Below are 26,763 nucleotides of genomic sequence, written 5' to 3'. Positions count from 1 at the left end.
GTCCGAAATGAGAAATTAGTGAGCCAAAAAAGACGGGTGAGTAAAGTCAGAGACATAACCGGATGACGTGAATACGAATAAAATGAATGGTTCAGTTTTTTTATATAGAAGAATCTGATCTTTGAACCTGGATTTCTGGAACCAAATGTTGAAGCCGACTGAACTAGAACTGAATTTAGAATCTGAATTCTCAATTTTAATGCTAGATTCTGGAACTAAATTCTGAAGCTGAATTCTAAAACTTAATTCTGGATTGCTGAACTGATTACTGAATCTGCGTTGTGGAACTAAATTCGAGACCAGGATTCTGACTCGGCACTGAATTCTTAACCTGAAGCCTAGTAACGTACTCTGCATCTACATTCTACCGCTGAGTGTTAGCTACAGAATTCCGGTTCAGGATTCAGTTTTAAAATTCGGATTCCGAACTCAGCCCCGAAATTCAAATTGATTTAGTTCAAAAATCTTCAGATTCTATTTCCTGATTTCCGTTATTCTTCTGTAGAACTGAATTCTTTCACCAAATTCTAATTCTGCACTGAACTGTATTCTGAACATGGATTCTGTAGTGTATTTTAGAACTGAATTCTGGAAATACAATTGAATTTTGAATCTGATTTATAATCCTAGATTTCGGTCTGAAGTTCCAGAGCTTCAGGTTCAGAACTCAGTTTCAGGATTCTGATACTGAATTCTGAACTCCGGACAGGAACTTTTGAACTGAATTCTGGTCTGATACGCATCTTCAGTTCCAGAATTCAGTTTAAAAATTCAGATCTTAGTCCAGAATTTTTTTTTTTCATAAATACGTTTATTTCATAGGCAATATACATAAGTTTTTCTTCGCCGTGGCATCCACAATACATAGTAGTTTATACCTAATACATTTCGAATATCATATTAGTATGTTGGTACTCATTAGTTAATCTAAACACTGTTTTTATCAAGCGAGTTGCTATTTTAAATTACATTAAATAAAATACATTTATTTTGTACATGATCTTATAACTATTTCAGGATTGTTTGTATCAGTTCACCACTTATATTCAATATCCTATAGTTGGCTATTGGTTGAACTCATGGAATAGTCCAGAATTCATTTCTGAAATTTAGTTCGAGAGCCCAGGTTTAGAATCGAGACCTCAGTTCCAGAATCCAGGCGTAGAATCAAGTTCTAAAATTCGGTTTCAACTACAGATTCCGAATTCTGGAACTCGATTCTGGCCTTGGATTCTGGACGAGGAGCTGAATTTAAGATCTGGATTGTGGAAATCTTAATCTGAAATCCAGAACTGAACTCTAGAAATGGATTCTGGTCTGAACTGAAGGAGTCAACTACGTAGGCTAGAATGAATGAAGTATCAATTTGTTAGCTTATTCACTTCTGAAATATTTAGAAAAAATGCAATTCGAATTGCTTGTGGTTATCTCATGCTACTGAAAATTCTGTTGAGAGAAAACTATGTTAAATGGGACAAGAGATAAGCTCTTAAAAGGCGCATTGACGTCAAAAATCCGAGAAAAGTATGCGAAATTTTTCTAATTAGAATCTATCAGACTGTCAACCTTCACTAAACTTATTTTTTGCACTTCCGTTTTGCATATTTTAACAGATAAGTAATTCTAAAAGTTCTTCAGATAACATTTAGAGCCCTTTGAAGGGCTGATTGCAATGCAAACGACCAGCAGCTGGATGACGCAATCGCTCTTGTTTGAAGTGAAACTTACACTGCGAACGATGCCCAAAAAAAAAACCACCACGCAGCAGAGTTGAATGCATGATTCTGTATCTGGAACTAAATTCTGGATACAGGAACTAAAACTGAGCTGTGGATCTCAACCAACCGAAATGATGCACTTGCTTCACTTCCTGTTCAGTCAACTGCGCAAACAAGAATGGACGAAATATATCAAGTGTTAATCTTTTCAGACCTGTTCAGTAGGTAACGCAGGGATGAAATGTCGCTTACTACATCTAAACCGTCGGCTCGGGTACGAAAAAGGCTAACACGCGTCATAAGTTTTCTGCTTTGATACTCCTTAATACCAAACATTTTAGAAAACTTTAGTTTTGAATAATTTGTGATTATGTCAAAGCACTGAAAATGCTATCATAAATTGATGATCATATTTCAGATGGCATGTAGCGAAAATGATGTTGATACGTTAAATACAACAAGAGATATACTCGATCAAAAACTTATCACTCTCTCAGAGGATACATTTTGAAAAGGCGCCCCATAGTAAAGTAAGTCGTATTCACGACAAAATGTTCGCTAATAAATATTATTTTTTTTCGTAGTTGGTGTCTTCACAAAAATTGTTTGTATTCAACGGTCGTTTTTTTTTTGCTGTAAAAGATCATTAGGGTGGATTCAAATCAGAGGTGGAAATAAGCCGCTTTTGCGCACGGTATCGTGAATCAAGATTTCAGACTGTGAATAAAAAAACCGAGCACCGTGAATTAAAAAATTGGGTGTTACCCAATATTATATATTATATTGCACAGAGTAGCAGAAAACCTTATGCATTCGCGCTCTTTTTGTTGCGTTCAGACAAATTTATTCTTTTTCTTAGAAGACAACCAAGCGCAGGCGAAGAGCTCATCACAAAAACTCTTTCGTGCATTTATGTACTGCGGCTGAAATGAATGTACGACGCTTCGTACGTACGTTCTCTGCGCATTTAGCCAAGAACGAGGTTCGAGTGCTCTAGTCGTATTAGAATAGGTGTCGCAACCTGTGCTAATTAACTCTCCGATCAGTTCCCGATCACAATATAACTTTTACACAATGTTGTAAGAATATTGAATTCGCTATAATGCCATTTTACAGTTTTCACTGCGAATAAGCAATACGCAATGCAAAGTTAGTTAAACGATATACTGCACCAAATAGTGATTTTAGCGACATAAGACTTTGTTTCACTTCCAGTTGGTTGATGCCGATGATGATGTTCATGCATCGATTAGATTAAACCCAAAAAAACGCTATTTGACGTGAATTAGATTTATAGAAGTGACAGAAGTGCTGCGCTTGAATTGGCGTAGCAAAATCCTGCACTCCTGTTACTTCTGTGAATGATATTCAGTCTAAATAGGGTAATATTTATCAGCTGCATAGTACGCCTTGTGATTGTACATGTTTTTCTTATCACTATAATTATTATGCATCGCAGCATGTATGTTAATATTACTAGCTGTTTTTATTGATGATAATACTCCACCACGATGGTATTGCTAAATAAATGATACATACATCACGACGCATGGAATTCGATGCGAGCGACGAAATAAACTCACCTAACGAGCCTAAAATTATTGAAATCGGATAATCCATATCCGAGAAAATTACCGCTCAATCAGTTTTGGTGTTTACGTCACTTGAACTTGAACTTCAAACCTGTTTGGTGAACACAGAGTAGCATTAAAAAGAGCCTAACTTTATTGAAATATTGATGTCTGTGTGTGTATGTGGTGTGTGTGTGTGTGTGTGTGTGTGTGTGTGTGTGTGTGTGTGTGTGTGTGTATGTGTGTGTGTGATAAATAATTCCACTCGATTTTCTCAGAGAAGGCGTGACCGATTTTCACAAACTAAGATTCAAACAAAAGGTATCATGGTCCAATAGATCGCTATTCAATTGTATCCTTATCTGACTCCCAGTTCCGGAATCACAAGGCAATATGTGCAAATCTATGACAAAGTGTGCACTCAATTTTCTTGGAAATTTCTTAGCCCATTTTTACAAACTAAGGTTCTTCTTTCATAACAGTCCCTTGAAAACAATAGCTTGTTTTCAAACGAGCATAAGATTGATGAGCAAATTTAACGGTTAGAAAAAGTGTAGAAGGTTATACACAACACATACACAGATAGATATTTAATGATCTCGTCGAGCTGAGTCGTATGGTATATAACACTGTGGGCCTTGGAGGCACCGATCTAAAATCTGTTTTTTTCAGAAACTCTATATAGTTGTTTCAGATAAAGGACTTGTTTTTTGTACTGCTTCAACTTATCTTCCGAAACACTTTACTATAACAATGCGTATTTCTGCCGCACGAACAATAAAAATAATTGACTCCGGAACTGGAGCTAAGATACTGGTTAAATTTAATAGCCACTTATAAAGACTAGCATTGTAATCTAACTTTGTATGTAACAGTGAGCTTCATTTCGGGATCTTTCGCATGTTTTACCTTTCTCCTATAACAAGGCTATGCAAACACTGCAAAAACCAACTTTGTCATGTACCATTCGACTCAGCTTGTCGAGTTCACAAAATGTAGCAATTCAGTTCTCTATACTTATACATCAGATTGATAGATGAACATGAACTCAGCGAAACACCTCTCACCGATGATAACGCAAATAGGTAAATAATTTGTTGCTTATTTGTTGCTAATTAGTTACAATAATTTTGAATCTGTTGCTCAAATTTTAATTTTTTTTTGAGTACTTCGCTAAGTTCATATGAAGCTAGCAAAGCCCCCTTCCTAATATGCTTCAAAACAAACCTTAGCCCAGTGAAAAATTTGTTGCTAATTAGTTACGATAAATTCGAATTTGTTGCTCAATTTATTTTTTATTTTTTTGAATACTTCGCTAAGTTCATATGAAGTAGACGAAGGCCCCCTTTCAAATATGCTTCAAAACAGATCGAAGCCCAGTGAATAATTTGTTATTAATTTGTTGCTAATCAGTTACAGTAATTTTGAATTTGTAGCTCAGTTATTTTTTTGTTTTTTTCGAGTACTTTGCTGAGTTCATATGAAGTTAGCGAAATCTCTCTTTCAAATATGCTTCAAAACAGATCGAAGCCCAGTGAATAATTTGTTGCTTATTAGTTACGGTAATTTTGAATTTGTTGCTCAATTTTTGTTTTTATTTTCTTGAGTACGTCGCTAACTTCATATGAACTTAGAAGTACTCAAAAAAATTAAAAAAACAATTTAGCAATAAATACAGAATTATCGTAACTAATTAGCAACAAATTATTTACCTATTTCCGTTATCATCGGCGAGAGGTGCCTCGCTATGTTCATGCTCATCGATTAATAGACCCGACGACTACGAGTAGCAGGAGATTCTCAATTATCACTCAGCAAATTATGATAGTATTAGTCGTAAGCTAGTCGAGTCGAGTCGAAACTTCTGTCGATATTATCTACACACTGTTGTATGATATAATAATTGAAGATGTTCCATTGAAGAAAATTAGACGACAAAATAATTCAAAGTATCTTGTTTGGTATAACGAGCAAATCATAAACAAACAAAGTACAAAAGAGAAAATAAAAGTAGACACGTGTAACTATCGGGCGTTTGCTATTCTTTCATGCGATCCGAAGCTCTTCGGAGCGATAGCTAATGACGAACTGTTCAGTCGAATAAAAAAATGGAATTACTCAAAGGGCAACATTGATTTTTCAATTTTTCTAAGTCCCAGAAAGTTGATTTTTTCAAAAAAAAAAACACTTTTTGTCGGTTACGTCACTTATACAATCATATCTCCGGAACCAAAAGTCACAGCCGTTTGATCTTTGAACTTGATCAATGGCCCGACAGTAGCTTTCAAACGAGCATAAGTTTGTTAAAATTGGTTCAGCCATCTCTGAGAAAATTGAGCGCGTTCAAATATCTTCGAAAAGTGCACACACACAGACATTTGCCGATCTCGTCGAACTGAGTCGAATGGTATATAACACTATGGGTCTCCGAGGCTCCGTTCGAAAGTCGGGTTTTCCAGCAATTCTAATACCTTTCTATAGAGAAAGGCAAAAAGGGCGTATTCTCATGAAAGAGCAATTTTCTCGATTTAGTTCCTCATATATCTCGAAACTGACTGCATTTAGGAAGTAGCTTTTTATAAGCATTTTCATTAAACGTAGCTTGGAGAATAATATTCGATTGCTCAGATACATTTATTCCTATAGAAACATCGTTTTTCGAAAGTTGTTAGAAAGTTTTTTCTCGGAAAACTGTTTTATTTATCATCTCTCCAACTATCTAAAACATTCATTATTTTTCTTGTAACGTGACGTTTTTAGTGATATAAAATTAAAAAAAAAATTGTTCGGTAAAATAACTGAAAGTTTTGAAAAATAAATTAAAAAAAAAAGGGAAATTTTTTTTCCACTGTGTATATTTCTGTAGAAAGTTCAATTTACAACTTCTTCTTGGACATATTTTTTGTAGAAGTTATAGATTTCTAGTTAGAGTTATCTGAAAATAATGTGGCTAAAAATACATACGCCCTTTTCAACAAATATTCTTAAATAAAAAAAATCTCTAGACCAGTGAAGAATACTTCATTTGCTATACCGGTTACACATGTACAGTCTCATGCATATCCAAGGGAGCCGTGTCAGAATTTTGCCATTTCTGAACGATTTTGCGTGGAATTACTTAGAAGGTACTATTCCCGTAACTTAAAAAGAAATTATGATTTAAATTATTTCCGGGAAAGCTCGTCCTAAAACCAGTTTTTTTTAAGAAAACTTATAATATAGTTTAATTTTTTATAATTTTTTTGTGTTAAACAAAGTTATTCATCATTAAAAACGCCATATTTTTCACGAATATAATATTCCCCTATCATTTTAGTTTATTGAAAGAGAGACATTTTTCATGTTTTTTTTTGTCGTGAATACTTTTCCAAATTTACCTCGTACAAGAATGGGTCGAACTTAATTGTGAATATCTCTAGTTGTACCGAACCCAACAACCTATATTTTTCTACAAGCTATCGAAAATATGATCAGGAATTTGTGATTAAATTTTCAACAGTGTGAGATAACCATGGAAAACTTAAAAACAAAGTTTTCAAAAACTTTTAGAAAAATAATAAGGAAAACTCATTACGCTTGTTTGCTTTTCCGAACCCAGACGACGGTTTTGAGGTAGTCTCAGGAGAAGCGAGTAGTCACCTTTAATCAGTAGCAGCCGAAACCAAAGTCTTTTGTGTGTTTTATAGGAGAGAAAAAAATCTGCACACCGACCGTGATAATCAAACGTGGTGCGCAAGAAAAATTGCTAAAACGTTGAAAATCGCCAAATCAACCGTGTAAATCGGACCAATAGGGCCGAAGATATGTCATTTTGACTCACTCTGTTTCACTCCGGGTCCGATTTGGGGGTTTTGGGTTCGGTCGCATTTAACGAGGTCGCAAAAAGTTCACATTTAAGACATCAGAATGGAAAATTGCTCCTAGCTTCGTAACGATGCGTCGGACCGATATTTTTACGACAACTAGAAAAAAAGTTATGACTAATTGCGTTTGCTAGAAAAAAAAAAAAACAGCTCGAATCAAAAAATGACCTCTAGTACCGCACCTACCAAGCGAGTGCCTCAAGGTAAGCGTCGTAGCAGAGTTGCCAGGTTATTTTTTCAAAAATCTATCGAACTCAAAAATTTATCTGAATTTGTCTGGGTCTACTATATACAAGGAAATTTATTGCCGGGCATTTTCAGTGAACAAAAAAAGGTCTCCCAACCTATCGTATAGAGGCCAAAACCGTAAAGATCTAGCGAGATCTGACAAAATCTATGAAAATTTGGAAAATCTGGGAAAGCAAAAGATCTGGTTAGTTTGAGTGTCTGGCGAAGCGAGAAAAATCTGGCATTTGCCAGACAAATCTGGCAACCTGGAAGCCCTGCGTCGTAGTGAGACATATGACCGCAAGCTGAACCAGAAGTGTTAAGAACCGTGGACTGTCAGATAATGAAATCGCACAAAGTGCGCTGCTGTTCGCATAACCGTTCGAAGAACTCGCTTATGAGCACGATATCGTTCTTATCCAGTCAGCAAGCAACCAAACAGAACGTTGAAGCAAACTCACGTCACCAAAACTTGAGCTCGAAAATTTGTATCAGCAAGTTCATCGATGCTGAAACCTGCGTCAAAAAGGAATTCCGACAGCTTTCTGGTTAAAAATTCTATATGGCGACGGCACGAGGAGATGTTCCCGCGTAGCTTAAGTTTGCTATTATGCACAAATTTGCCGAAAAAAACTGATGATTTGGCAAGGAATATGCAGCTGCGGAACAAAGACCGAAGTATTGGCTAGATATGGCGAGTTGCCACTACAGCCGGGAAATCATCTAGTGGTACCGCGATAATAACATAAATTTCATTAATCTATATATATATATATATATATATATATATATATATATATATATATATATATATATATATATATATATATATATATATATATATATATATATATATATATATATATATATATATATATATATATATATATATATATATAAATGCAGAGATCATTCTTTGTAATCGCATCACGTAAGAACAGATGGACGGATTTACATGATTCTTTTTTTTTTGTTCGATCAGTTTTTACCCCCACCGGGTTCGTACATCAAAAAAATTAGGAAAACTTGCCGGAAAATTGGGAAAAAAAGTTGTTCTGTATGGACAATGGAATTTTCCACTGAAAAAGTCGCCAATGATTGCTAGATCATCGATAGGTGTTTGGCGCATAACGAATTGCATAAGAGTTTGGCCGTCGAAGAAAGGAATACTAGATCGTTGAAAAAATTGTTCGGCGCGCAACGATTCATGATTCATGTGATTCTTCATTTCGAGCCACGTGCTTAATTGGGTATCGAAATTATTGCTTGCCAAATGACTCAATGACGGAATGCTCAGTCAGAACAAAAAGTTCTGATATCATTTACCAGTTGATGAATTGTGTTCAATGGAGTCAGATAAATAGTATTGGTCATCGCGAGTGTGAATTTAACTAATCAGAATATTTTTGAGTGAATTAATGGAAAGATTGTACTGTAGAAACGCTATGGTCAAACTAAGAGATTTTCACTGCATTTTGCTTTCTTATGATTTAGATTACACTAAGCGCATATACTAAGTTGCATTTAGATCAATGTTCAAGACGATTACCATAATGGAACGAGACCGTCATTTTATATTTCATATTCTGTGAAGAATGTTCAAATTGGTAAGATGAATATCAAATTAAAATTTAAGCGTCGTCTCTCCAAACAACCAGAAGTTCCACAGTACCTGAAAAATATCCACTTTATTAGAGCTCTAAAGTACGCGTGGCACTTTTTGGCAAATTGAACGTATAGAACAAGTTCTGAGAAAACTTTCTCACTACTTAAAAGATGTAAAAGCTTCAAAGTTTGTTCTGTTCCGTCGGGTGAACATTCAAGTATAAGTAATTCCTTAAAAACGGATTGTTCGGATTGCTCTTCAGATTGTTCTTCAGAAATCTTTTTTTAAGAACTTTTAGTTACTTGGGCTAAAGAAAAACTGTAAACATATCCTACTCTACCGAATGAACAACTCTAGAAGAGAAACTCTCCAGCATTTTGTTAGGTTTATCAATATAAAATTCTGGTTAGTGAGCTTCTTCATCGATTACCTAAAGCAAGAATCACATCTGGAAGAGAAAACGTAGCACCTTATATCCTTTATGTCGAAGTCATTAGTGAGAGATCTCTGTTCAGTATTTTGATTCAAAGGATGAGATGATAATCTGTACAATTGCTCAATTTTTGCTTAACAGAAGTATTTCACATTTTCATGAGCAAAATGTGGAACAAATGTGCCAAGGAAGTTGACTCCGGAGGTGTGCAGCGTTTGACGGGAGGAATCAAGAAAAAAGTGCAAATTTTCATTAGAAACGAAGAGAAATGATTTGTATTGATATGTTTTCCTTAAAGTACAGTACCTTTGTTTTGATATGTTACCCTTATTTGTACGTCAATTATTTACTAAGATGCAGATGGTTTTATTATTCCGGATTCTAAATTCTAGACTATGGATCTCGATTTTTTTTAACTGGTTCCTTGACTAAATCTCGAACTAAATTTAGTGCCTTAATTTCAGTTCAGAATTCATATCCAGAATACTTATTCTTGAACAAAAATTCAGAATTCCGAAACAAAATTCATGATATGAATTTTATATCTGAATTTTTGGGTGCAAATTTTAGATCTGAACCAGATTTCTTGAACTGACTGAATTAATCTCCTGATTCCAGTTTCTGAGTTTATTACCCTTATTCAGATCAAGCATACTGGAATTGAATTCAGGAACTTGAGTTCTGGAACAAGATTTTGGAACTGGATTCAGTACTCTTCAAGTCAGGTTCGGAATTCAAGTTCAGTATTCAATTCTAGATTTATATATGGATCCTGAATTGCGAAAATGAGTACAGTTCTAGAATTCTAGAACTAAATTAATGAACTGAATTCTTGACTTGGACTCCGAACCTGAGTTTTGCAACAGATTTCGGAACTAGTCCTAACGTTCCGAATTCAGTTCCAGTCATACTTCAATATAGAATTCTAGAAGCAAAGCAGTAAAAGTTGTACAATTCACACAAATAATCAACTGTTATGAACGATTATTGATATTCGGAGAAGTGAACGAAGCATGTTTGTTTTGTTCGTATTCACGTTCTCCCGTTATGTCTCTGACATTACCCACCCGCCTTTTTTTTCAAATAATCTAAACTTGTTTATCATCGAAAGGCACAGAAAAGTGCAGATGCAACCACTCATATATATACTTATACAGAACTACTTCAAAAGAACTCTCATACCGTGATTGAATTACTCGTCTGTAATTATTCATCTGCGGGAAAAATATGTTCTTTTCAACTATCGTTGTCCTTGACATTCGCAATGATAAGGTTCATTATGTATCCGAACAGATATCAGTATATATTCGTTACCATGGAAACTGTCACAATAAATGATATTCTTTTTTGCGCATCGAAGCCTATAAATAGAAAAGTTTTGCAAGTCTGTTGAAACAGAACCATTCAACCAAATGAACCCTGCTGAAGGTGAAGGTTATTTGCCTCCCATACGGACCCAGGAACAGCCGTCAGTATTTTCATGTCACCATCAGCTGCCAAAAACATGTTTGTTATCATCTTAGTTTCCTTCAAGCCATGTAAAACTCGACTCGACATTAGCTCGATTAGGACAGGACAGGACACGGCGGAAAGGATGTTTTCCTCCTTCGGTCGAAATGTGTATGTGTCGCCGGCGGAATAAGTTCGGAACCGAGCGCAAAATATTCTGTCGGCATACTAACTAACTAACTAACACCGTTTGCCATTTGGTCGGAAAAGGATCCAACTCCGCTAAGAAAGTCACTGCACCATCCTCCGTCCGTCCGTCCGTCCGTTCGTCGCCGGTACATCAGCGTTTTGTCCGGTCACCAGTCGCCATAAATTCTGTCAATGGGAGTGAATCCCGAGGAAATTGTCGTTCACAAGTGCCGTTAAGCGATGCTCAAGAATCGCACCATCGCAAGGCAAAGGACACACATCGCGTCCAGGCACACTCTGGAGCTTGCCGACCGGATGCGGGCTGTGTTGCAAGGATAAAGTTACACCGAGGGAAACATACGCGTGCACAGACACACGTGGCCGGACGCAGAGAGTTCGGTCGAGAGCTTGTAATTATTCGAATTTGGGTCATGCATTCAGTGCACAGTACGAGTAAGCTTACAGGCGACATCATGTTGATAAAAACTTCTTCTCTTCCTTTTCCACTCGATTTATCACTCAGAATAGTTTGGACAGCAGTCCGCTTGTGATATCTTTGATAAAACACTTTTTCTTCTTGATTAATCTCTTCAGACCACTTTCGCCGCTTTCCTCCGAACTACTGTCCTGGCAACGCTTCCGCGGCGGTCGGCCCTGACCATCGCTGCCATGATAATGGTGATGATGATAATGATGATGGATGTGCGAATGGTTCGAAGTTGCTGAAATGACAGAAATCGGAAATAAAAACAATACACTTTAAACTATCCTCAGCTTATGGCGTTTTCGTTTTTAATTTGCACTACACCGGTGCAGTGCTACACTGAGGCATGAATAAACGAACAAAAATGACGAAAACATAAACAGTAACCATTGACTACAATTAACGATTCCATTGCACAGAGCTACACCAAACTTTTGATGAGTGCTACACCAGTGGTATCGGTGCAGAAAAAGTGTAGCACTGGTGTAGTGCAATTGGTAAAAACGAACGGTTTAGGTGCAGCTTTCGCTACACCGGTGTAGTGCAATTTAAAAACGAAAACGACATTAGACGACGGTACCCATTTCGGACGACTGAGGCGTTGTATAATCGGTGGCGGTCTGCAGGAATGTCATCTTTCGTTCGCCGCCTCCTTTGATTAACTCGAGCGCCGCTTTGATCTGAAATGAGGGTAATGACAGATGAGTGTTGTCAATGATTCTAACACAAGATTTTACGATTTCGATCGTTTTTGCTTGATTCAGAACCTAACCCAGTTTTGCACTTACAACGCAGTTTACCGGAAGCGTGATAAAGATGTCTAAATATAAAAAGACCCGGGACAGCCTATGGGATTTCGACGGACTTCAGCTTCTGTCAAAATATGGCAACGTACAGTTTTCAGCCCACTTGTAGTTACTTACATCCATAAATCATAGCCAGTTGATAGGCAGTTAGTTGGGAATCACTTCACCAGAAGCGCTTTGAAAGAGGAATGAAACGATTCTTTTATTTTTACTTGAATTTTAGCATTTGGAAGAATACGCGTTTCAGACAAGTTGTCAAAGAACAAAGCTTGCCAAATGGTGGTAATATTGTTTCGGAGTTCCTCTATCAGATAGTGCTAGAGCTCTTTCAAGTATCAATATTACACTCTCATGAAAAAACAAAAAGATTAATGAATGTTAATTTAGCCTAGTTGGATAATTTTAAGGCATTTAGAAGGTTTGTTGATTTAATAATTTTTTTCCGCATCAATTGGTAATTCCAATTAACATGCTTTTTTATTTATGGTTGTAAAAGCTTCTTTAATCCATATATGTTTAACATTGTTGTTAACAACAAATTGAATTGATATAAGCTATTTCTATGTTGCGTAAGAATCTTGTTTTTTTTTGTTCTTTTTATATCATTTATTTTACCCCGGCTGTAACCATTTTGGTCGTTCACCGGGGAAGCGCGTTAAAATCAGTTATACAACAGGAACACTTGCAGATGTCACCACGATCGACACGAGGCGCCACCACGATTTGGGTGCCGCTTTCACATGAGCCACAATTTTGGGTGCAACATTCACTTCACGCTAGATTTTTGTTTTGCTATTGGTTAAAATGACAAGTTTGTTTTTGTTTTATTCTGATCGAATTCTCGTGTGATTTATACGACATGGAAAAAAGTTGCCGTTAACACTAAGGGAAATCGTGTGATCAGTGTTAAAAACTGTCCCAGAAAGTATGGACGCACTTTGATTTCGCTGTAAATAATTCACAAGTGTTAGATATTCAAATTTTATTCGATATACTGATACTGTTAGACTACAACAACAAAATATTAGCTGGCGCATCTTCTTGCGAACGTTTCTCATTAAATTCCGTACAGACTTCTTGGCGACAAGTTTTGATACTTTTTTCCAATCTTTTTGGTTTCGGCTGCCGAGACATGTTTCTTAAGATGTGCCTTCGTTAATGCCCAAAATTCCTCAATTGGTCGAAGTTGTGGGCAATTTGGTGGATTCATGTCTTTTGGGACGAAAGTGACATTTTTGGTAGTAAACCATTCTACCGTTGATTTCGAGTAGTGGCAAGAAGCAAGATCTGGCCAGAAGACAACAGGATCCTTTTGGCTTCGAACCATGGGTAGAAGTCGTTTTTGTAAACAGTCCTTGATATATATTTCGCTGTTCATTGAAGCAGTGGTGATGAAGGGTTTCGAAATTTTACCGCAGCTACAAATTGCTTGCCAGACCATAGCTTTCTTACCAAATTTGTTCGACTTCAATCGATGTCTCGGACTGGTTTAACACTTGCTCTTCTCGCACCGTATTATTATTGTGGTCCCGGCAAGGATTTGTAATCGAGTTTCACGTAGGTTTCGTCGTCCATGATTATGCAGTTCAAATTTCCAGCAAGAATCGTATTGTACAGCTTTCGAACCCTCGGCCTGATCGATGCTTATTGTTTCGGACTACGTTTTGGTTGTTTTTGCTTCTTATAGGTTCGAAGATTCAAACGTTCTTTAGCACGAAGAACATTTGACTTCGAAGTGCCCACTTTTTTGGCCACATCCCGAACTGAAACTTCCTTCTTTTACTCGAACGCCTTCAGTATACGTTTATTTAATTGAGGGTTAGCAGGACCTTTTTTTCGACCCGTTTTCGGTTTATCCTCAAAGGTGTTATTCTCACCGAACTTTCTGATTGCATTTCGCACGGCTTTTTCACTTACTCCTTCCATTTTTGCAATCTTTCTCAGTGACAGTCCGCGTTCTGTGCACCATTTGTACACAATTTTTCGACGTTGTTCTGCTGAATGTCCTGCTGAAACGAATAAACAACTGCACAAGTGGTTAGAGAAGAGTGTAAACAACAGGACGCAGCCATAAAAGTTGACAGATTTTGAACCATTGCGAAATGGCAGCAGTTTTTGGTTGCGTCCATACTTTCTGGGACCGTCTTTAACATTAACTTTAACATTTTCTGTAGTTATTCTAGTTTGTTCTTGCGACAAAGCGACACACTAGTTTTGAACTTATTTTTAACTGATTTCCAAACTGGCCACAAATAAGCTGCAGTAACAAAAATTTTCACATTAATTAACAGCTCAACGGACAAGCATCAGAATCAGAAGCAAATTTCTCTGCTCCGAAACCAATACCGAAATTTCCCCGATGGCAGTAGGCCTCGATTGTCGCGTGGGTAGAGCACCTAAAACCTGAGTGATAATAGGTGTTCTTCTGGAAGACACCTCTTTGACAGTATCGTTCCAAACAAACAAACGACCTGTTGAATACAATATAAAGCTAACGAAACTGCCAACATTTCGAATTACATGTTCTGAGTTGGTACCAACATTACGGATGAGATGCCGTTACTCTGGTTTTAGGCACTCTACTAGCGAGTAAGCAATAGGTTACCTTGGCAACGGCCGATGCGAGGTTCCGATTGGAGGATCAACAGATCAGCTATGCTGCCAGTTAGCAAACGAAAAAAAACGACAGGCGAAAAAAAAAACAAAAAATGAGCGTTTTTGAATTAGATAGTTCTCAACTAGGCTCCAGAAGATTTGAGTCGTTTCAAAATCCAACATGGCGACTTCTTTGGAATCCCGTACAATAATACTGTTTTTTTTGGAAATGAACTAGAAGCGTTGATACCGGAAAATGATATTTGAAATTCTTTTAATACCCAAGACCTCTGATTATGTCAATATTTTTTCAAAAGATATCTGGTGTAAATTTTTTCCCGTTTCGTCTTATCATTACTTAAAATAGTTCGAATTGCCATCTAGTAGTTCAAACCATTAAACAGACATAGACATAGACGATTCAGAGTGTACAGAATCATTGCATATAGTCTCATAGGTTGCTGTTTAATTTCATCCGGGTCCGACTTCCGGTTCTAGAATTATAGGGCAAGGTGTGTTTTATTCATTTAGTGCGACGATGCAAAATAAAGAAAATTTTTCTACAACTTGACATAACTGTTTACTGTTGTTGTTATTTGGAGCAGGAAGAAGCCCAATGGAGCTGAAATATTAATCTCTCACTCCAGCAGGCATAAAGCCTCCTCATCGTTTGTATCAACAGATTACAATAGTCCAACAGATACGTGTATGTACTTAATACTATCAATTAAGACTAACCCTAGCTAACTAACTCTATAGTAATTAGATGACACTAAACCCATCGGGTAAATGATGGTGATTTTGCATTAAAACTAGAGAAGAAAAGAAATATGCTATAAAAGGGGAGGTAGAAGGAGGGAGTGGTGAATGAGAGTTGGCGAACGAAACGAGGTTAGGTTCGGCATGTAGATCTTATTAGTGGTCGAAAAAGATGGTGGAAGACGGATGTTAGTTCATACCCAAAGAAAACTTCTTATTTTATTCAAGATTGAAAAAAAACAATTTGACAGAATTTTCTTGAGATATTTTTGGAGATATAAGCAATATGAGAAATGCATCATTACACCACTAGGTGGAAGAAGGTATAGAAACGATGTTTTAGATGATTGATTTCCATGCATCAAAACCGGAAGTCTTGGTTTTCGAAACACCTTCGAAACAACATTCCTAGCAATTATTCTCCAAATTCGATGCGAAAATTTCGGAATATAATCGGTTTCAAACGCCATTTTTCGATTTCTTCTCATTAAATCTGTGTCGAAAACACTCGGTTTTTAGGTTTTTAAAAAATATCGTTAATCCGGAAGACGCCATCTAAGATTTTTGAACGACTCCAACCATCGTTTGCTGAAGCAGTGATGCCACTCTTCCCTGAGGTCAAATCCGTAGATTGCGTTTCAAGTGTACTCATACTTGTACAGTTACATAAAATTAACAGTTAGAACTCTAAGCCATAAAGACGTGCTCTCAATAATGAGTGATCGTTGGCAAATAGATGTATAATTACTTATATAACTGCATATGCCAAACATATTTATGGAGATGATTTAGCAATATTTTACGCATTTTGACGAATAATGTCCAATAAGCCTTCTATACACATCCACTTTGTAGAGTATTTCCTTATCGATTACTGTTATGAATGACTCTGAATGAGCGCTAAATCATTCAAAATCTTTCTTCAAAGTGAATTAGGACAAATTACTTATTAACGGTTGTCAGAAAAAATGCGAGGTTTTATCATTTTCCGTAAATATTTCGAGACATAATACGAAATCAGAATATTTCTGGATAAAGAAAGCAAAATCCGTGGATTTTTGAAGGTTTATCCGTAGATCCGTAGAAAAGACAGAAATCCGTGGATCTACGGATAAATCCGTAGAGTTGGCAGCTCTGAAGTCTAATCGTCAAACCTGTTTCGAAAATATTAATTTTGTAAGAGTTTTCAGCACGGAACGACCGAAATTAGCTCTGCGCCCATTTCGTATTACTGTTTTTGAATTAGTTGATTTCAACAACAAAATTTCCAAAATAACCATAAAATTAGTTAAAATTGAGAATTCACTTTGCTGAAAAAAAAACTCTTATTTTTAGGAATGTGTTTAGTTGGCGAATATCCTGGACCAGCAATATTTCAATCCAACGCGAACTTCTCATTGACAACTAATTTTGTTATTAAAATCAGAAAATTTGTTTCTATTTATCTAGCACCATCATTACTGAAGGACAGTACAAAAAAAAACATTATTAACCAGTTTATTAGCCAAAAACTCATGAAAAGTGCAAACAATCCATTAAAAAGCTAAAAATGACAGCCTTATTGAAACTGCCTGCAAATTGTTTAGATGTTTTTCGCATGTGTTACGATATATAAATTTCTCAAACGATATGTAAAAATGCTGTAGACTCTTAGTGGAAAGTTTATTTATTCAGAATTTGTGCGCGTTTGAAGCGATTGGGCGTAATAACGTTTTACGTGGAACAGTGAAGTGAGTTTCGAATGTTGCACTCGAATTGTACATGTCAATTGATGTTTTTTGTATCTTCCAACCTTCCGGGCTACACCGTCCGGTGTATTACTTGTATTCGGTTTTTGTTTTCCGAGTGCTCAAAGTTTTCAGTGAAAGAAACGATTTCGCGAAGTCGAAGCAGCGATTTAGAAGAAAAATTTTCAAAAAGAAGTTTATGTTTCGCTTATGTCTTTTTCTCCAATACATCGTATTTATATTTGCCAATATAGAAAAGACTACCGCGACTGGAATTTTCTTCGATAGTAGTGTGTCATCTAGTGGCTAGTAGTCATTACGGTGTTAACGTTTTTTCGGTGACAGAGCGCCATATAGCTGCAAATTGCAGAAGCCAATTCAACCAATTATGTTGATTGAAAACAACGTTCTATTTCACAAATTCAACTGAAAAATTAGTTGAATGGAAATGAAGTGTGCCTTAGCTAAGAAATGACAGCACGTTTAATTGGTGAATTCAACTAAAAAAATAGCCATTTCAACAAATATTTTATTATTATTAAGAGAATTAGAATTAAAAAATCTAAATTAGCAAAAGTAGGATTTTTTTAGTTGTCTCAAAAAATAACTAACTAAAATCAGAAAATCAACTCATTTTTTCGCCAAAATGCTGATTTCGGTCTTTCCGTGAGGATATGTCGAAACCGGGATGTCACCTTTTTGTAATCCAAATCGATTCCAAACATCACCTACTGGCAGCTACTCACCAAACCCGCTCATAATATGTCTATAACAATGTATCCATCTACACCAAAACCTACATTTATGAACTGAGCGAGGGTTCGTTAATCTATATATATAAAAATGCAGAGATCATTCTTTGTAATCGCATCACGTAAGAACGGATGGACGGATTGAGATGCTTTTTTTTTGTTTGATCAGTTTTTACCCCCACCGGGTTCGTACATCAAAAAAATTAGGAAAACTTACCGGAAAAGTGGGAAAAACCAATAAAGTTATTTTGTATGGACAATGGAATTTTCCACTGAAAAAGACGGCAATGATTACTAGATCTACAATTGATGTTTGGCGCGCAAGGAGATGCTCAGTATTTCGCCGTTGAAGAAAAGAATACTAGATCTTTGGAAAATCGTTTGGCGCACAACGAGTAGATTTGGGTGGAGATTTTACATGCATGATTGATTCGTCATTTGGAAACACGTGCTTAATAGGGTATCAAAATCATTACTTGCCAAATGACTGTTTTAGCTATACCGTAAACAGAAATACAAGTTCTAATGTCATTTACCAGTAGATGAAGTTAGATGAATTATGTTGGCCATCGTGGGCGTGAGTTGAACAAATAAAATTATGTAACGATTTTTTTACGTATCAATGATAGGATTCTGCTGTTGAAATAATGAGTTCAGATGAAAATATTTTCTTTGCATTTAGCATGCTGAAGTTTGTTCAGCCGATTCGGGTGAGTTTTCAAGAGTGGTTTACTTCAAAACGGATGGTATTCATGACATTTGTAAGCTGCTTAAGCCAAATCATTTCATTTTCCGAACTTTGGATTTTTTGACGAATTACCATATGGGAATCGTGAATATCATATCTGAAGGAGAAATCGTGGCATGTAAGAACCATTAGTTGTGAGATCTGCTGTTTTATACATTGGCTTTAACGATAAGAAGAATACTGGTATAATCACTCCTCATGTTCACTCCGCTAGAACAGAATATTGATTCTCAGGACTGAATACTAAACAAAACGATGTGGTGGCTCGACGAATGAGAGGCCTTTTGATACAATTCTTGAACGAATATAGCGTTCATGTCAAAGTTAATGGATACAATATTTAATAAAAGGGTAATTTGAACTTTCGAATGTCCAAGTATTTTTCATTTTATCGCTAATTCGTTAATCGAAAATTGATCCTGTCATTATCCTGCTACGAACATTCATCAAACACGACTAAGTAATATCACTAGCGGTGAAGTAGGTTATGGACAACCGTTCAAAATTAGTTTATTACTTTCGATAATCCCTAAGGATTTGCTATTAAATTATAAACGTCTTCAGTACAAATAAGTCTTAATATTCAATGATAAATAACAATCCCCGAGGGCTGCTTTTGGAAATTTGTGGGGTCAATTTAAAGTATTTATCTTGGTCATCTCTTTTTCATCCATCTGTTTATTTGTTTATTTAGGAACAAGGGAAAAGCCCGCTGGAGCTGAGATTTTTATTCTCCTTCTCCAGCAGGCATAAAACCTTCTCATCTTTCGTATCAACAAATAACATTTGACCAAATGATACATAACGAAATATTAAATTACCCTTATTTAAACTACAAAGCTAACTAACAACTATTCATATTTACTAATTATCCTAATAAAACTAGCGGGAAAATATTTGGAGAAAACGGGTTTTAATGGTGTTACGAGACAAATTGAAATTAAATCCATCAGAGCAAGTATTGAATACGCGACATATACTCGAAAACGGTTCAATGAACCCTTAGTTAGTTCTAGCACGAGGAATTCTGAGAAAGGGATTAAACCGCAAACTACGCCGAAGAATGTCAAAACTTAGCTGTTGTAGGAGATCTGCACTATCAATTCGAGATTGGATGAGGTCCGCGACGAAAACAGCTTTTTGTGTATCACGGCGGACAGATAGCAAATCGAAGTGTATGTCTACAACGATTTTCGTAGCTTGGGAGATTCAATGGATCTCTCCAGGGCAGGCGACGCAAAGCAAAACGAATGAACTTGCACTGAACAGTTTTAATGCGTAGCTTTTCTGTTTGATCATATGGTGCCCAAACAACAACAACATACTCGCGAACTAGAGCGCAATATAACGATTTCAGGCAGTATATGTTATTGAAATTTTTTGAGATACGAAAGATGAATCTTTAATGCTTTAGAGAGGGTATATTCTATGTGATCTTTGAAACTAACTTTTGAATCCAATAACGCTCCTAGATCCCTAATTGATGTCTCCCATTTTAGTACAGCTTGCGAAATAGTGTAATCATACATGATCGTGGTTCGTTTACGAGAGAAGGAGATAACGAAGTATTTGAAGGCGTTAATAACCATTCTGTTGACTTTGCACCAGTTAGAAAATACATCCAACTGTGACTGCAAGAAGTTTGAGTCTTTCAGATATGATAATGAGATGAAACAGTTTGAAATCGTCGGCGAATGATAGCTTCATGCATTGCAATGCGAAATTAAGATCATTTAGATATGGCAGAAATATGAATGGTCCTAGATGGCTTCCCTGAGGAACACCAGAGCTCACGATGAATGATGGAGTAACGCAGTCGCCAATTCTCACGGTCATACTACAACCAGTCAGATATGATTCAATCCAATCCATCATCCCACATGCCAAATCTTTAGTTTGAGAGATATCTACAATCTCTGTTTAATACACTGACTCGAAGGATGAGATGGCAAACGGTGCATTTGTTTAGTTTTTGCGTAACAAAAGCATTGAAGATATCCACAATAATTCTTGATGATATTTCTTCTTCGGGACGAAGTTATTGTGTTGGATATGAATTTGACGTAATTCGTTTATTGTAAGCCAAGTAATCAGTAAAATAATGGAAAGAAACATTAACGTTTGGCAACTCTGCTGTTCGAAAACACAAATTTAAAAAAATAATTTCAGGCGAGACGAAGTTCGACGGGTCAGCTAGTATTTAATATCAATGTTAAATATTAGTTCGTGAAAAAAGTTCTGTGTAATGAATTTTCTAAAACCCAATCGTGAAAATTTTCACATAATTACGACTTACGGTTCATTGCTGTTCCTTCAAGTTACAATCTTTGATATTATTTGCAGAACCTTGCAAAATGAGCATTTCCGGAACGGATTTGATAAGTATGTGCCGGAAAATGACGTTCCGGTATCTACTTACCAAATCCGTTCATAATCCAAGTTGGCGTCTTCCAATTCATTGATGTTCAATGAAGTCGCCATCTTTGATTCTGAATCGAGCTCAAACATCGTTTTCCGGTTACTATTCGTCAAATCAGTTTCAAAACATACGAGTTGCTTTGTGCGAACCAATCTGAATTCCGTGCAAATTATTGGTATGAACAAACTATCCTGGGTCAGTTCAAGGTTCTCAAGCGAAAACACCATTAGCCCATACCTGACGTTTGATCCATTTCAAAAAGTGACCGGTGCTAGCAACTTTCAGATAGCCATCGGGATTGCAGAAACCATTCACGGTATCCAGTGCTGAGATCACTCCTCTCGCCGTCCAGAGTCCGCCTTCTTCGAAGAACATTCCTCCACCGGAGTCTCCGGTGCAAGCATTGGAGCCTAGAAAATAATGCCTTTTTAGAAAACATTGTACCCAAAAACAAACACCTTCTGCCATTACTACCATTGCCGGATCCTACGCAGAAAACGCCCTCCATTTCCCGACCGAAATTTCCTCCAACCACACACAGGGACTGATCGACCACCGGAAGTTTAGTGCTTTGCAACGTATTGGAAACCATAAACGACCATGGCTGCTGATAGCCCCAACCGATGATAGATCCGAGCATGCCGAACAAATTGAGCCTTTCGCTGTCCTGCTTCTTCGGTAGACAGGCCGGCTGGATGTAGTCGTTGAACTGAACGTTCGACGAAAGCTCCAGCAGTGCTATATCGTTCGTCTTGCTGACAGGATCGAACAGTGGATGAGTGGTGATCTTGTCCACACGAACCTCTCGCATATTGACGGAACTTTCGAATAGATCATTCTGTCCCAGCTGCACTACCATAGTTCCTGGTCGTGGTTTCAAAGCATCATCCAACGTACAATGGGCGGCCGTCATAACGAACTGATCGCTGATGAGTGTTCCTCCGCAAATATAGCGCTTTTGACGACCATTGACTTCAAATATTGCCACATGCCAAGGCCACTCACCGGAATAACTTCGAACTCCGTTTACGATCAGGGGAAGTTTGTTGATCTTACGTTCACCGCACGGTATCCGCCAGGTTTCGTCGTCATCCTCTTCCGGAACCGCTTCGGGTGTTTTCTTCGCTATTGGAAGCACAGAACGATCGGTTGAATCCGTTGCGTTGAGAATACCGCCCAGCCAGTCCCGATAGAAGCGTACCTTGGTGAATCCGGCAAATTCTTCACTATCACAAATGGTCTTTTCCCCATCACGAAGCGCAGTGAATGAAACTATACCCCGTAAAACCCAGTGGTCCCGACTGAAAGATACCAAACCACCACCCGAATCTCCATTGCAAACACTGGTCCCATTGGCGTATCCAGCACAGAACATACCTTCGTAGATGGTTTGGGAAAATACCGGCGGATTACTGGCTAGGCAAGTGGTGTAGTTCACAAACGGAAGCTCCGTCATTCTCAACCAATTCGACACGGAATCATACTCGGTATAACCCCAACCGGCTACCTTGCCATGCAGTTTGAAAAAACTACTGTCCTCGCGTTCGCTCAGATCCACACAAACCGGCAAAATTCTTTGCGTAAAACTAACCCGTTCCGTTAACTCCACCGCTGCAATATCGTGCCTGTAGTCACCCAACCGGTACTCGTCATGAACGTAAATATTCTGTACGGTCATCTCCTGAACGCATTCGTCTTCCGCACCCAGTTCGTGACCACCCAACAGCACCTTCAACCGCTTGCTCGTAATCCGATAACCATTGTTCGGATTGATCACACAATGGGCCGCCGTTATCACGAACCGCTCGTTAACGAGTGATCCACCGCAGCTGTAACTGAAATTCCCGTCCACATTCTGATACAACGCAGCATGCCATGGAAACTCGCCACGAATGGCTTCCGATGGTCGCGATGGTAACGCGCCCGGTTGCAACTTCGGAACACCACACCGAATCGGCGAAAACAACGGATCACAGCCGGAACCGACAATGGCGGCAGCAGCAGCATTCGTCAGCAGGACGACGACGACGCCGCAGTACGACAGCAGTGCGAAAACGGCGAACATCACGATCCGACTGACTCGAAAACCAAATTTGGCAATGGTAGGCCGGACCGGACCGGCTCCCACCGAAAAATCTTGATTGACGATAAGTGGCGCTCAAACTTTGGCCCCGTCTTCTCACACACACATTCTCATTTGGGGAATTTCGGTGATCTTCAATTCTGCGAATCGGAGCTTATCAGTCTGCCCGGCGACGGACAGAGAAAGAGAGAGAGACAGAGCACTGCCATAGACAAGCAGATATTCAAGTCTCATCGCTGTTTTGAGGCTTTCAGGATCTTTTCAAAATAAGTAATTATCACATCCGTTTGCCGGTGGGTCTAACGAATCTGATCCGTCCCGTTCAATGGCCACTTGAACGTTTAACTAGACTGATTGGATGATCAACTAGCGGAGAGATTGCTTCCCACAAGTTGTATGGACTGTTGTGATTTATTTATGTCAATAAGTATTATCATTATCACATACAGTACTGCGTTTTAAAGATGAAGCAATTTTTGAATTAATGACGTTTATTTATACACGCGGAATGTAATCGTCAGTACAAAAGATGGGGTTGAAACTGATAAACACGTCATCAACAAAACACGTGATTAAGTTCTTGAGGCTTGACAGTGGAAAAAAAAACAAATTCTTTTATCATTCTATCAATTAGTATGAAATAAATACAAGGAGGGCCCTCCAATCCGGCCAATGAAATTCTGATAAAAGTTTGACAAGTAATAGTCATTTGACCTTGTAACATCCCAAAAAAAACAGTGACTTCCTTTGTCAGTTGATGGTTATCAACGGCCTCCTGTCATGACGCCATCTTGATGAGATCAAAATCGGAACTTCAAAATCAGCTGATTGCAACGTAAATAAACAAATAGTAATGCATTTGTTTAACGCGTTTACTTTGTTTAGTGCACGAAAATTAGTGAATTTTGTGTTGACTCTCTCACAATTATTTGTCGGTTTACCTAAAATACAACAGACAGTGTTTTGGGACATCAAGTGGAGATAATTTTCACAAATTGAGAGTCGCGATGAATATCAAAACATCGCAGTGTTTTTGGGGCTCGAAACGCGAGGGGCTCAACGTAATCGGTATACTTTCAAATGGCTGGTGCTCACATACCGGTGTCAGATGGCTGGTTATCAACGTAATGCTCGTTTATTACCAAAGAGTATTCCTAAGCCTACTTGATTATGGTATAAATATACTGCATTTTCATGACATTCCTGACGGCCCCTTTTGAAGATCATTCGTCTTCTGGTATTCGTGCTTTATGCTCAACTCACTGAGACTTGTCTCCATATGTCAGCTTGTTCTGATCATCTCAGCATTCAGGATCAGTTCAGAGGTCCAGAAAATCGGCATACTCTAATGTCTTTTGGGCCAGACAGAACAACTGGAAGTATCAACCACTTGTATGAAGAATATTTTGATCGTGTCTGCAAGCTACGGGACTGGCGAAAGTCTTTCCGACTTGCGCCTCACTCCGCTATTGCATGATGAATAGACTCATGGTCTAGAATGCAATGCCTCATTCTACAACTAACTTTGTCTCCAACTTTGAAATTTGTCCTGATAGAATGCATGCTTAATCCTACAGTTGCTCATAGGGGTTACGATTCTTTGAGAACTGAATCTTCGTATTGAATCTTCTAGTACAATAAATAGAATAACGCACCGTCTTGCTGTAATGAATCTAAAAACCCATTCCTAATATTAGTGTCATAATGCTTTTCTCTTTCTTCGACACAGTCTCATTGAAATATTTGTAGCCTTATTATGAAAATAATTTCTGACACTAATTTATCTACACCATTTTATTCAGATTGGTTTGGGTAGTCCACAAAAATCCGTAGCAGTAGCTTTCGAACGAGCCTAAGTTCATTGAAATAGGCTTATCCAACTTTGAGAAAATTGAGTGGTAAAAAAATATCAAATACAAACATTTTCCGATCCCGTAGAGCTGAGTCGAATAGTATATAACACTATGAGTCTCTGAGGCTCCGTTCGAAAGACGGTTTTTTTTAGCAATGAAATGATTTAGAAATTAACACGCATGAAATCATTTCATCGCGCAACGCACGACTCGTCGTCGAGTAAAGTCAAACATTAAAACATCAAAATCCGATTATGAAAGCATCTCCAAATTAAAAACCGAATTTGATTTCAACTTATCAATTTATTAATTAATAAAGAGAGTGCGGACTTAAATTACATCGCTTCGAATTAACTTGCTACAATTGGGATGAATATTAATATATCACATTCGTCCTGAACTGGTGAGTTTAATTCGAAAAGGAGGCCTTTCAGGAATAAGAGTGAATTGACATCTTATGAACCGTGAAGGAGGTCTCAAACCTTTCCGATCCGGTTCGGTGCCGGCACTGATGTTATGACACATTGCAATGACGACGAAATTGATTCGAACAGGTGTAAATACTGCTGACTCATACAGGACCGCAGCGGTCTAAAAACACCGGAGTTAAAGACTGTCCCAGAAAGTATGGACGCACTTTGATTTCGCTGTAAGTAATTCACAAGTGTTAGGTATTTAAATTTTATTCGATATACTGATAATATTAGACTACAACAACAGAATATTATTCTCAACATTTGCTACTTAGCCATTGTAGACTAGCTGGCGCACCTTCTTGCGAACGTTCCTCATTAAATTCTGTACAGACTTCTTGGCGACAAGTTTTGACACTTTTTTCCAATCTTTTTTCGAACTGTTGAATGGTTTCGGCTTCCGAGACATGTTTCCTAAGATGTGCCTTCGTTAATGCCCAAAATTCCTCAATTGGTCGAAGTTGTGGGCAATTTGGTGGATTCATGTCTTTTGGGACGAAAGTGACATTTTTGGTAGTATACGATTCTACCGTTCATTTCGAGTAGTGGCAAGAAGCAAGATCTTGCCAGAAGACAACAGGATCCTGGTGGCTTCGAATCATGGGTAGAAGTCGTTTTTGTAAACATTCCTTGATGTATATTTCGCTGTTCATTGAAGCAGTGGTGATGAAGGGTTTCGAAATTTTGCCGCAGCTACAAATTGCTTGCCAGACCATAGCTTTCTTACCAAATTTTTCGACTTCAATCGATGTCTCGGACTGGTTTAACACGAGAATGGCTCGCACCGTATAATATTGTGGTCCCGGTAAGGAATTGTAATCGAGTTTCACGTAGGTTTCGTCCTCCATGTTTATGCAGTTCAAATTTCCAGCAAGAATCGTATTGTACAGCTTTCGAACCCTCGGTCTGATCGATGCTTCTTGTTTCGGACAACGTTTTGGTTGTTTCTGCTTCTTATAGGTTCGAAGATTCAAACGTTCTTTAGCACGAAGAACATTTGACTTCGA

At 37.7% G+C, this 26,763-nt stretch overlaps 2 protein-coding genes across 5 annotated transcripts in view; one reads left to right on the top strand and one right to left on the bottom strand.

The window, feature by feature from the left end:
* LOC131434755 (uncharacterized) overlaps positions 1 to 26,763 on the top strand; it is a 493,742-nt gene that overhangs the window by 133,260 nt on the left and 333,719 nt on the right. The window lies entirely within an intron of this gene.
* On the bottom strand, positions 8,323 to 25,533 carry LOC131434756 (transmembrane protease serine 9-like). Of its 3 annotated transcripts, none has more exons than XM_058601837.1 (4): positions 21,819 to 23,788; positions 21,585 to 21,757; positions 12,122 to 12,221; positions 8,323 to 11,779 (listed from the first exon to the last, which is right to left on the bottom strand). In XM_058601837.1, exons 1-4 carry the CDS (start codon positions 23,410 to 23,412, stop codon positions 11,577 to 11,579), a joined length of 2,070 nt encoding a protein of 689 aa, XP_058457820.1. In that variant the 5' UTR covers positions 23,413 to 23,788; the 3' UTR covers positions 8,323 to 11,576. The 3 variants fall into 3 exon arrangements, with proteins under 3 accessions (XP_058457820.1, XP_058457821.1, XP_058457822.1); XM_058601838.1 differs by having other exon boundaries at positions 21,822 to 23,785; XM_058601839.1 differs by having other exon boundaries at positions 11,727 to 11,831; positions 12,107 to 12,221; positions 21,819 to 25,533.

Source organism: Malaya genurostris, chromosome 3 (genome assembly GCF_030247185.1).
Source record: "Malaya genurostris strain Urasoe2022 chromosome 3, Malgen_1.1, whole genome shotgun sequence".
Taxonomy (NCBI): domain Eukaryota; kingdom Metazoa; phylum Arthropoda; class Insecta; order Diptera; family Culicidae; genus Malaya; species Malaya genurostris.
The sequence above is the reverse complement of the archived record's forward strand: the minus strand, read 5'-3'. Positions and strand labels throughout refer to the sequence as shown.

Bases quoted from the DNA above. Each gene is read 5' to 3' on its own strand.
- LOC131434756 (XM_058601837.1), bottom strand. From the start codon at position 23,412: ATGTTCGCCGTTTTCGCACTGCTGTCGTACTGCGGCGTCGTCGTCGTC. The intron at 12,222-21,584 runs GTATGGGCTAAT...CCCTCATTTCAG, and splicing joins TGAAATGGATCAAACGTCAG to ATCAAAGCGGCGCTCGAGTT. The intron at 11,780-12,121 runs GTACCGTCGTCT...CTGTCATTTCAG, and splicing joins GCCTCAGTCGTCCGAAATGG to CAACTTCGAACCATTCGCAC.